The 13,196-nt window shown below is 44.5% G+C and overlaps 1 protein-coding gene across 2 annotated transcripts in view; it reads right to left on the bottom strand.

Annotated features, from left to right (window-relative positions):
• Positions 1–9,192: 9,192 nt before the first annotated feature.
• ZNF423 (zinc finger protein 423) overlaps positions 9,193–13,196 on the bottom strand; it is a 225,077-nt gene continuing 221,073 nt past the window's right edge. For both annotated transcript variants that reach the window (XM_066557160.1, XM_066557161.1), the window contains one exon: positions 9,193–9,827. In XM_066557160.1, the coding sequence (XP_066413257.1) occupies positions 9,798–9,827 (30 nt within the window). In that variant the 3' untranslated portion in view covers positions 9,193–9,797. The remainder of the gene's footprint in view (positions 9,828–13,196) is intronic.

Consider the following 13,196-nt stretch of genomic DNA (forward strand, 5'->3'; position numbering starts at 1 on the left):
AACAAAACCTTCTTCCAGCCCCAAAATTTGCTGACCAAGGAAGTCCCAGCAAGCATGACAACATTCAAGCACCAAGCATGGCAACATTCTATTTATGGATTACTATTTCCTCTTCTTCTCCCCTTTTGCCTTTAATTTGTTTTTATCTTTAATTTATGAGTATATTGTTGTTCATATCCCAGACCCAGGTCAGTGTCATGGTGTAAATTATTTCATGTGCACAGCAATGCTAAATGTATAATAGTTACACCTGAGGTATCAGGGGAGAATTTTGTATCTCCTGTTTTATTCACAGGTCAATTAAAAAGCTGATTAAACCCAAAAAGTCTATGATGATAATTGTTGGAAATAGACTGGGATGATAATTGGTTTAATGACTGCTAAAGGAGTCATTGGGATGTGTGTCTCTCAAGGAGCCTGAATGGCACTTTAAGAGCTTGATTCATCCTGGGTGTTGGTTGTTGACTTTAATGGTATTACTCAAAAATCTGATTTGGATCAACTTACAAAATATTGCAGACAAGACAAATAATTTTTAAAGGATGTCTCTGCTGAGCTTTGGTGTCTCCCTTGAACTATCCTATTCAATGTCAACTCCTCCAGTACAAATTCTGCCTGTACAGCTTGAAGTAGCTCTATAAGGTGGGAATCCACTGAAGGTTTTATGTTTTTATACTTCTTTTTTTTCCTAGCTTAGCAGGAAACAAATTCTATATAATAACTAGAAAATGTAGGCCGAGACCATCCTCTGCACAGGAAATTTCACTCAGAGGGCTGGACACCCAGTGAGGTCCTATTCACAGACATCTCTTTGTATTTTTCTGCCTGGAACCAAAGAAGGGGATTCATGCCAAAACCCTGCAGGATATGGAAATCTATCGGCTGTTCTGTGCTTCTGCATGTCTTTCAAAGTGGCTTCTGATTTGGGGAGCCCTAAATTAAGATCCATGGGCTTGTGGGGAGGGGGGGTTGGGTTTTTTTTTTTTAATAAGGACTCTAAACCTTCAATTCAAATAGCAGTCAGAAACACTCAGTACCTTTGAAAACCCCCTGACATTTCATTCCTCATACTGAGGACCCCGAACAGCAAAAATTTTGACCAAAATGATTTCTCTAGGTTAGTCAGTATTAGAGTATAGTGCAGAAGTCAGAAACCCCTTGCTGCTGGTTCTCAGCCTACTTGCACTGCCTAGGCTTGGAAAGGTTATAAGGTTATAAATCTTTCAGTGAAAACAATTCCTGCTTCATGGCATCAACATTTCTTAAAGACATCTGTGTAGGGCATCTCTAGAGGAGGCTCCCATTACTAGACCTATGCAGAAGAATAATGAGGAACTTGCATCCGGTTTGAAAGGCATTAATGAGTCTCTCTTGGATACAAAATATTTGTTCAACACCCTTATGGGCAGAGTAGCACAGAGCTGAGCTGGGGAGCTCTGCCTGAACAGCCTGAACTGATAGGTCTCAGAAAAGGAACCATGCACAGCTCTGCAGAGAAAGTTGGTTTTTCAGGCCCAATTTACAGCTCTGGTGCTTACTTGTGTCTGCAAATATTGAGTGTGTCTATTTCCAGCATCTACTTCTTTGTCTGTTCCAGTTGGGTTTCACACACAATTGGGGTATTCTGGGTTCCTTAGTGGTTCTTCTTTAATTTTTTGTTTCTATTCTCAATAACATTTGGACAAAAAACAGGCAAACAAACCAAAATGAACCACAAAGAGGTAAAGATATGTTGACTCTTTTTTCCTCCCTCCAGACTTCTCTCTCACACACAAAAATATTTCAGGGTTTGGGGTCAGCTTGTTAAAGTTTTTTGCATTCCCACAGCTTGGTGCATCATTGATGCACAGTCAGGTTACCCAGATCACCAAGGACTCTGATCCTAGTGTTCCTGACACAGGTGAACATTTAGCTCCTTGAAACCAAGGGAAATGGTTGTACACATTCACAGTGCAGCACAAAAGATGATGTGCTTTTCTGGCAGTTTCCAGAAAGCAGATGAGGTTGGTGTACAATTTGATGAAATGAAACAAGAACTGGAAATACTCTGTGAAATGAGAAATGGAGGGCAGGGATGACTCTGGACTTAATTGGTATTTTATGCTCTATTATGGTGCTAAACCCCTCAGTAAGAGAAGGGGCATTAGTATTCCTGTTTGCAAGGACAAAACACATCTTACCTCCCTTCTCAAGCCACACCAAACACAGCACATTCTCTCATGGCAGACTTACTCCTGCCACTGTGTGAGCATTGGGAAACTGACCTGGTGGGCAGTGCAGGTGCCACTGCTGAGGGAGGGGAACATGGAAAAAGCAAAAAGAGACACCTGGAATTTGAAAAAAAATAACCCAGATAGCAAGGGATCAGATGACAGATATACATGACAGAGGGTCATCCCCAAAACTCTGGGTTTGCCTAGCAATAGAACAGGTGGTACAAACCTACAGCAGCCATAGACAGAAATCATGGACAAGGCTCCACTCAGCAGAGAGCTTTCCTGGCCCTGTGCTTGCACCCACACACCCCCTCAGCTTCAGCACTGAAACCAAAGAGGAAGATGGGATTTACTTAAAGACTATTGTTCTTAGCATCATCACAGACATGATCAAGCCAGTTAGAATAGAAAGAGAGAGGCAAAGCTATTTAAACTCATGCACTGCATCCACTGGCTCTGACACAAGTCAGATGTTGCCCACCTTCTCCTTTTAGACTATCCATTTCTCTTTCCACTCTCTGTATATGAGACCTTATTCTGACTTCAATCAAGGTTTCATCTTCCAGGTTTCAGTGTTTAAGCATTTGAGGCTATACACTATAATATAACATATAACGACATTGCATATCTATTGGGAATTATGCTACAGCTGATCAACTCTTAAGCCACAAGACCACTATGAAGACAAATGTTTCTGAGTCCTACTTTGGGTGAAACTCTGTCTTACTAATTAGCAACACAAACTGTTTCTCCTACCTAGGCTAATGGAAGCTCTTGACCATTTAGCACCATTACAAAAGCATTAGCTCACTTCCTTAGCCTTCTCTTCATCACAGGCTTACACTGACATACCTTGAAGAAACCAGAAAATGCACAGAAGAAGCATAGCATCTGTATTTATAGCTTTCGTGCATAGAAGCCAATTTCTTGAGGAACAGTGCCTATAAATTGCAACTGGAAGAAGATGCACTTATTTATTGCATTGCTTCCAACCAGGGGAAAAAAAATTCTCTCTCCCTTTCCTTTGAATTAAAGGCTTGGTGAGGAAGAGCCCAGCACCTCAGGGACACAGCTTCTGCACATGCAGCTTGGAGGGCTCGTTTTGCTTGCTCATTTGTTACCAGAGAAGGGGCCAGGTATCTGTTCCAGTCATGCAAAACTGAATTTATTTTTTTTTTTAATCTGTGTCTTCAGTTGAAACAAAGATTTTAGTTGATCCAAAAATATTTTGGGACTAAAGGTTTTTTCAAGAGGGGAGGCCTAATCTAGCAGGATTTCTCACACAGAGTCCTACCATGCACTCACTAACTCTCTAGTCTCTTCTTTTAGAGGATACCATCAGTGCTGTACAGGGCTTTAAACACCAACACGTACTTGGGAATATCAGGAGAGGCAAAATCCAGAAAAGCTGGTCTGTACATTCTCCCACAGTTCAGTAATACCCAGCACGGCCCCTCCAACCTGCCAGAGCAGGTTGACTGCACTGTGCTATACAGGCAAAGCAGTTAAGAGCCAAGTGTGGGTAAAACGGTGAAAACGCCGTCACGGCATCACCTTACCCGGGGGCACTGATGTCCCTAGAGCACTGCGAAGCAGGGTTGAAGCGTGATGTTTGTCACAGGGCAGCTGTGACACCCACAGATGTCACAGGGTGGCAAAACCCCCCCGAGCCGAGCGCTGCCCGAGCCCCCGGCAGCTCGCGTCCAGCACGGAGCTCGCCGGCTCCAGAAAACAGAACCAAAGTTCCGATTTACAAAATCCAGGGAGCCGCCCCGAAGCGCCTCAGCGGCGCCCCCGCCGTGAGGGGAGGCCGAGGCGCGGCCCGGCGCGGGGACAATGGGGCCGTGAGGGAGCGGCCCCGCCGCGGGGACACAGATGGCCGCGGACGGCAGAAGGACACAAAGGCAGGCGACAGCCGCGGGCAAGGGCAGGGCCGGCCGAGCGGCGCCCGACGAGGGGCAGCTCCGCACAAAGCCGGCCCCGGCCCCCTCCTCCTGGCACCCCCAGGGAACGCTTCCCTTTTTCCCGCAGCAAAGGGCAATCTCTGAGGGCTGAACTGAGCTGGCTCTCAGGGCAGCGCACACCGCGCTCCTCTGGAGCTGCCTGAGAGGTGATCAGTCAACGTCTTGTCTCTCTCTCAGGGTGCTCCGTGTTTCTCATTTGGACACCTCCTGTCTCCCTCTGTCACCTAATCTGCCAAGATGCTGCTTGGTGCTCCTTTTTGTCAGGAAAGTAACAATAATTCACAAATACACAGATCAAAAGGCATATTCTTCCACTTGCAGGAGAGGGACCTCACAGTTGTTAGGACAGCAGCAATGTAATAAAAACAGACAAAACTAAGAACAAAGCATTTCACAGGGGGCAAACATGAGAAAAAAGGAAAAAGACAAAGCAATGAAGAGCGCACCATACTCGTTTTGGCTCCAAAGCCCTGTGGCTGTGGCAGCTCTCACCATCTGGGTTTCTGTGGCCATACACACGTTGGGCTCTCATGCTCGCAGCCAGGACAGCACTTGCAGGGGCTGTTCTTGCCCTGACTGATCCCTGATGGCAGGGGATTCCACAGGGACACAGCATCCCTACCCAACCTAGATTGTGCTTCTGGAGGAGAGGGGATTGCAGAAACCTCCCTGCTTTAGGGTGTGAGCCAAAACACAGAAACCATTTACAAAGACTATGGGAAAAATTTTCACTGTTCACACCAGAGTTTTACACATTAAAAGCCTGATAAACACACCAAACCCCAGTCTACTCTTAGACATTGGTCAGATAGACTAACATGTACACTTTGGACATGCAATGTGCAGATTTACAGAGCAGAATTTCCCTTAATGCCACTGGGAGGGCAGTCAGGTTGTGGAGGAACACGCCCCTTGACTCCCTGACTTTTCCCTGCTCAGTAGGGTGATCTTGCCCAATCCACTCAAAGATGTTCAGCACAAAGTGATCAGTCACCCACTCTCTCAAATGGTCCTCAAACATCTTTTGTCTGCCTTTCTTCTGGCATGTAATTGGCTAAACATTGCTTTTTCCAAGATTTTGAGGCACCTGACTGAAGGTGGTGATCCTTGCTGAAGGTGGTGGGTCAGAACAAGAACATACACAAGCATCAAATAGAACACAAATGTGTAAAGCTGCCTACATAGATAATAGGTGCTGGTTGCTACTTCTTGACTAAGTATCTTCATGTGTTTTAGATGTGTGGGTATGTCATGAAGCTAAATACAAAGATCATTCAGTGCATAAGGGCTACAAATACAGAGACTGCTACAAATACAAGTCCTTTGTTAATCTATTGTTTATATTAATTTACATTTCAGTATTTTTCTAAACATGAAGATATTAAACTGTCTGTATGACATTTCATTGCAAATTTAGAATTATTCATTATCTCCAACACTGTACTGGTCCTAATGCCACTAGGATCATAAAGTGACATTTTGCCTAAAGCCCATCTTCAGCCAGAATTTCAGCAATTCTGGTTTTCACTTACCTGTGAGTGATCCACATAGCCCACACCTTGAACAGCCTGTGCCAGCCCCTGTCTGCACCACCACACAGGAGCTGCAGGTTACACAGATAGGCAGGGAAACATCACAGGGATGATGGAAAGGCTCTCCAGCCTGTTTTCAATGCGTCATAGCTATTGAAATATAGCTGCCTTTGGAGCCAACATTTCTGACTATTTTCCAAATGCTTTCAGCAGCACTTCTTGGCCACTAAGAAAAAGGGGGTGAAACCTCAGACATGTACCAGAAGCTGTGATATTATCTTTTTTCCACCTGCAGTTAGGCTCTGTTTTCCCTAGGAGCTTTTAACGGATACAGGAACTATATACTACCCTGGCAAAGCACTCCCTGGTGTGACTGCAACTATGGCAGCAAAGCTGTTTTGTACCAGTGCAGGGCTGCTCTGCTCCTGCTCCCCTGTGGCACCAGCAGCACAGGAAGCTCCAGACAAAGGCCCCACGTTGTGCTGCAGAGCTCTGCCCCCCAGAGCCCTGCCTGGCAAGGCTCCAGGCCCTCAAAAACAGGGTCAGACACCAGTCCTGCACCCTGGCATAGGCTAAGGATCACCTCTGTGAGCTGCAGGTGTCCAGTGTGTCACAGATTCAGCTCCATGGCAGGAACAGAAAAGTGGGCAGCTCTCCCTCTGCTTCTTTGCAGCAGCTTTCACCCCCACACCCTAAACAGGATTTCTTGGCCCCTAAGAAAGCAGTTATCAAGGCAGCAACATTCCTTGCCATATAATGATGACTGTTCACATGGGCCTGGTTATCTCAAAAATACCACAAAATAACCCAGTAGATTCCTGGCAAGCCTTCTGCACATTTTCCCATATTGACTTTGGAAAGAAATATATTTAAGAAGTGGTATTAGTCCATTGGTGTTCAAATATTACCCAAACACTGTAAGAGCAGAAGAGGACCACAGCTATTTTTCCCAGACCCGGGGGCACAGTCCAGCTCCTTCTCCAACCTGATTTGGGCTGCTCATGAGTGAGGCTCATATGCCCAAAGAGATGAAGAAGACCGAGCAGGACCCCAGCCCTCACTCATGGAGCCACTCACAGCACATGTTGCAGTTGAGACAGCCACAACACACAGAGTATCACCATACAGTAGCAGAAGGCTTTAAGCATTCAGCCATAGTGAGTAACACCCTGTCACTTCAGAAGGCTGCAAGCATCTGCCTTTCTTGTTCTTTAGCCCAACATTTTATACCCTCCTGTTAATGCACTGCACCTGTGTGCCCTCTGTTCCCTTTGGTGGTTGGTCAGTGCCCCTGGGCACTCCATGGCTCATTGCTGTCAGTGCTGCTCACCTGCTGCTCACAGCTGCAGCTCACTGGGGATGAGGCTGGGCCCAGCCCCACTCCCAATTACCACAAACTGGGTACCTACACTTAGATTTCAAAGGCCAGGTGGAAAATCAAACTATCCTTTTACTCTGCCCCTGCCCTTGGCATGGTCAGGGTTTGGGACACATGAAACATGAGCAGGTTCCCAGCACCCTGACCCACGTCCACATTCCCACTAACATGGGGAATATATGCAGCTCCAAACAGGATCCCCACGTGGGGAGTTCCCCATCTCAGTACAGTGACTGTGCACCTCCTTTTAACTAGTCAGCAGGGAGATGCTCAGACAAAGGCATGAGCTTCAGTACAGCACTACTAAGGCAGCTCCCCGAGCTGCATGGAAACATCAGTTCAGCTCTTGGGATTCACAATGCAGTGCCTTTTCCTGAAGGTAGAAACCTATGTCTTTTTCATTTCTGAAGGCTTGCCCAGAAGTGATCCAGCATCATTTCAAACCAGTGTCAGGCAAAGAGCCTCCTTTTTCAGTATCTCCATTGTAAGAACCTGCTTCCTTTCTTTGGCATGGAGAAGATGGCACATGAGCTCTTTCCACAGCAGCTGCTGTACATCCCCAGGTTTTCTTGCAAAGGCATGTCTATGAGCCTGTACTGCAAGACACTTTCCCATTTCCCATCTTAAAGTAATAACATTGAGTTAGGAACATGCTTCTATTATGAACAGGAATAATGAATTGGTGATTTCATTAACTAATTTTTCAGCCCGTAAACATCTGTTCTGTGGTTTAGAGAGAAATAATCAGGTTGAAAGTTAATGCTCTTCTCTAGAAATGGATCGTTTCAGTGTGATTTTGATGAAGAAACAGTGAGCTAAGAATAATCTAGATGCAAACAGAACTGTCCTCTTTGGAATTAAGAAAAGTCATTCCTAGTTTTGTTATATTAGGGTTCGTAAATTTATCACAAGCCACCTTTGAGCCTAAACTCTGACTGTCCATTCTAGCATTGCTATTTCAGCAGAATAAAAACCATCTATCATTTGTCTCAAACAGGACATTCTTTTTTGGGGGGGGGAATAGTAACTTTTCTTAAGTTAGGACTGCTCTGGTGCTTCCTGCTGTAAAGATGACCCTACTTGAGTTGTGCTTGAAGTTGTGCTTTGATTGTAGCCTTCCCTTACTGTTCTGAAGGAACCGTGTGTGTGCAACAGCACTGTCAACATCAGCAGGGATCTAAATTGTTGAAAACATGGGCTGCAGCATCAACAAGCTGTGCCACCCTTGCACTTGTAAAAAAGCTCACTATATAAACTAATTTAAGCATTGACTATATGTCCATGAAAACATATTTCCTACAAAATATCACTTACATGCTCCAAGCCCAGACATGGCCCAATGACAACCAGTTGTGCTCTAGTTCAGTGCAGCGATTTTGAAAGGCTCTGACTGTGCATGTTCCTATGCCACAGTCTTGCAAAGCCTTGTACTTTGTGGGAATGGGTATCCACATCATTTCAGCTGTCACAACTGCTGAATATTTATGATGATTATGATTCACTCAAGCCAGAGACACCAGGAGAACTACATCTTTCTAACTTTCCAGAGGTGTCCATGGTCCTTAAAAGGACTGTTTCCCTGACCTCCTTACCAGAAGATAAGTTTAAAAAGAGTAAAAGAAAGCCTGGCAACTGGCTCTGTTGGCACTTACACGGAGGTACAATACCTGGGGGTCTGGGGTGGGTAAAATATGCAGCCTCCTACCATGGTCAGCAAGGCCTGATCCAGTATCTGTGCATTTGTATGCAATGCAGAAACTTTTTTTTTTGTATTGAAACAAAGGAGCACAGAGATATGGGCAAGGCAGCTATAGGTCTGGTTCTTCTGTTCTTGCTGAAAAATTTAAAATATTAATGAGTATTATGAGCTAGCAATACCTTCTCATAGTACATGTTCTTACCTCAACCTACCGTGGAGCCAGGGAGGCACATCCAGAAGCAAACACAATACCAGACACAGAACCATGGCTTTTGCTTTCCCTCCTCCTGGGCTGCAGAGTGCTCTGTGCCATCAGGTGAGTGATCACTGAGATTCAGCCACCCCAGCAGCAGCAGCAGCAATGCAGGGGGCACTGACAGACAGACAAGCTCTGACACTAAGCTCATGTATTCCCTTTATTGAACTGTACTAGTTATTGCAATCAGATTAAGTCACATTTATAAAGCAGACCATCCAGTTGCACTGAAACCGATTATATTCATTACATAGTTTTAATCACTGTCCGGTGAACTGGCAAATCCAATCAAAGCATTAGTCTTTAATTAAAAAATTAAAAAGAAATATTCAGACAATAGCCAAGCAATCACATCACAATGCACAGTTACCTAAAATTGCAATTAAAAAGCAGTTAACAAAAAAGAAAAAAATCACACCTAATCTTTAACTATCAATATAATACAAGAAGCAACAAAGGGCAACAGCATCAAAGCAGATTTATCTAACACTATAAATTCAGTCAGAAGCAGAAGCTCTAAAGTACACTAGCTGAAGCAGGACAATAAAAAATACTGAGCATGGAATACTTTTAATCTCTTCCATTAATATTCATTTCCAGCTGCTTATAATAGCAGCGCCTCATGGCCAAATCATTAGAGTTTTACATCTGGGTTGCAAATGACACTTTGATTGGATGTAATGTTCAAATGGTCCTCCCCACTGTGCCACCGTCAAGTCTTCTGCAGAGAGGTGTCCTGTAGTGCCAGTGGCTCACTGTGCGTGCTGGCTCAATGTGTGGTTCTGGAAAGACGAAAAAAGGAGACATGCATGAGGGGCAGAATAATAGAAAGCATGCCCATACCCTCCCACTCAGTACCATTTATGCAGAGCTCAACATAAAAGCTTCTCAATTATTACAAAACAAAATGCAATAAAGTAAAAGTACTCATAAGTAACAGCTGCCAATATGACATATTTGCTTTGTTCTGACAGATCTGTTAATGCTGGCATGAACTTAGAAAAAAAATGCTACAAGCCAAGTATAGTCATGAAGGTTTCCTCTTTTTTTTTTGTCTCCTTTCAATACCTATAAAGAAAATGGTAACTTCATGGGCAAAAAACTGCCTTTAGGGATTCCCTTCACTGTAACAATTAAAAAAATAAAAATCTGAATCGTGAGGGAACCCTTGCCATATTTTACTCTTTTATTCGCACTCGTACCGGGTGCAAGCACTGGCAGCAAGAGACACCAGATTGTGACACACACTTCTCAGTCCAAGAAATACTTCGGCAATAACAGCTGAACTGCCAGCTCAGGCACCAGGGTAATATTCCCAGCAGAAAAAAGGCTGGACATGTAACCCAGAAGTTAAATATCTTTAAAGAATATACTTTTCTCTATACATTTCTTTCAGCAGTTTAGAGTCTCTTTTGTTCCCTTTTTTCCTTTTGGTAGATTTGTAATAGCTTCAATGTCATCACAGTATCTCACATCAGAGGATGCTGACCTGTCTTGCCATTTTGTGTAAGAGCCAATAAATCCTGGAGCCAACCTCGGAAGCGTATTTTTAGAGCAGTACCGATTCACCCACATTTTGTGTTCTGACTAAAACCCCAGTCTTACACATAAGCCGAGCTTTATTTGTATGATTATCCAATTATTTGAGCAACTAGAGAAGTGGTTCATGGTGAGGTTTTCTTGAGCTGAGTTCCCAGCATCCCCAAATATAAAAATTCATTTGTGCTATTTCAAGCCTAAGCAATTTCCCTAGTCTCCATCTGCCTAATAACAGAGCCGGGCAAGTCCGCCAGCTTGAAGAATAAGTTTTTAAACACAAAATGAATTTTGAATCTAATTATTTATTTACAGTGATGAAGCTTTAAAATAAACTACGATATTTTAACTTTTCATAAATCATCTGGTCCTTCTATGCTATCCGCAGCTGATCACATCGTGATCAGGATAAAAGAGCAATCCCCCGCTTTATCCAGAGATGACATCTCCCCGATGGAGATCGCTCGTGGAAAGAGCTGGTGGGCGGCGGGCGGTGCGGGCCGGCGGCGGTGACCCCGTTTGCGGCAGAGCGGAGCGGCTGTGGCCCGTTTGCGGCACTCCCAAGCCGTGACCGCCAGGTGTCACAAGCGCTGCTGAGCTCCGAACCACGGCCGCAGCTCCCGAACCACGGCCGCAGCTCCCGAACCACGGCCGCGGCTCCCGGCGGTGCCGGCCCGGGCGGCGGGAGAGGGGCAGCAGCACGGATGGAGCCCTTGCGAACGAAATCCCAGCTGGGAAATCATAGAGTCACTGCTCAGCATAGCACCGGCCCTCTCAGAATCCCCTGCCTGTGACACTGAATATACAGACCCACAAATGAGAAATTCGCGAATTGACGGCTGGAACTGCTTTGCTTTTAACAAATTAACAATTTAACACCACAATTTAACACCACCAAACAATTTAACACCACCAAACACAAAATTCGATGGATTTTTCCTTTGATATACATGGAAATTTTCCTGGCCTTAAGAAGGAGTGACCTTTGCAGTGCTGGATGTTATTCTCAAGTCTAACAATGACTTTATGGAGGAGGATGGATGGAGCCCTGCACACACAATAGCAGCACTGACAAGAAGCTTGCCCACTAAGCCTAGCTGGGGAAGCATGAAAATGTGAAAGAATACACAGGCTCCTCTGTGCTCACACACTCCTCAGCATTTTAACAATGGCCATTCCTTGTGCACTTCATTATGGTTCTATTTTTAGGTCATCCTGAATATCAATAAAAAACCCAAAAGGTTCACCATCTTCAAATTGAAAGAAGGGCTATTTGTCGTAGACAAATCCATACTTAGTTAGGCAGTATCATTTAAAAGATAATGCACAATCAGCACTGGATGCATGACACACAGCCCACAGTCAGGGAACATGATTTCAAACTTGCGTGGCTGCTGCATTGATTACACCAGGCAGGTCAATAAAGGAATGGTATGTGGCTCTAAATCTGATAATGAAGCTTTTATTGTGAGCCCTCCCTCCTCAAACATCAGCTAATAACATGTTCTGAACATTCCCAATACAAGAAATACACTGGGTTTGGGATCAGAATTTGTCAAAGGAACAAACAGATTGTATTCAAATACTGCAGCCATTTGGAGTTGGGTAAGGCAGGAGCTGAGAAATCAGCTGTGCCATAGGGCTAGGAGTTAAAAAATTACATTTTTCATATGCAAATCTTAATTTTGTCTTAGTATCTTGTGAATGTACCATTTATTCCCCAGGTATGCATTACTGACAATCAATATGCAGGCTAGTGCCTGGACCATGCAGTTAAGAGACAGAGCCTCATTTTACACGGGGCCTCACAAACAGGTCTGTAATGCCTATGGACATGAGAGCCTGTGTGCTCTGCATCCTTCCCCTGCCTTTCTGAGCACATCCTGCTCAAGCCATGGGCACAAATGCCATGTCCTGCACACCCAGGTGCCAGTGAACACTGGGTGAAGGCTAAATAACTGTGTGTGTTGGAAAGTCCCATGAGAACCTCTCTGTATCCTCTGCAACCCATATAGGTTTCTCACATACTAAAATGTATTTCAAAACATGCCTTCCAAAAAACTAGTCTGGCAACTTGTCTCCTATTACTAGCAATTGTCATTTCTTATCTTCTTGCTTCTACTCCCTGTGCCCTGTGCATCTGCAGCTCATTGGAATTGTGCTCTGCAGATGTCAGAAAGCATCTCACCCATTCGGGGCTTATGTCTCTTCTCTCACACGTGTGTTTTCTATATTTGACCCATGGTTTTTCAAATACCTTTGTTAGGCACTTTTTTGTGTGCCCAGACACAGAAAATTCTCCTGGCTGACTAGACTTTGGGAGTAATTGAAAATCAAGTATTAAGAATGTAGTGCCTTAGTAGGAACAGTTTTGACCCCAATGGAGCTACTGGGCTGTTCCAGGCAGCAGACAGAAATCATAAAGACCAGAAGGAAGCAAGTGCTTTGGAACATGTGATACTACAGGAGTGCTGCTACCTAAGCAGCCTCAGGAAAATTCACCCACCTTTCCAGCAGGAGGGTGGGCTGGCTGAAAACAGCATGGGTGTGATTTTTCAACTCCAGAAATTATAGTTAGGGAAAAAAAAAAAAAAAGCCCTAATGGTGGTTTCCAG

The sequence above is a fragment of the Molothrus aeneus genome, chromosome 11, assembly GCF_037042795.1.
Source record: "Molothrus aeneus isolate 106 chromosome 11, BPBGC_Maene_1.0, whole genome shotgun sequence".
Lineage (NCBI taxonomy): Eukaryota > Metazoa > Chordata > Aves > Passeriformes > Icteridae > Molothrus > Molothrus aeneus.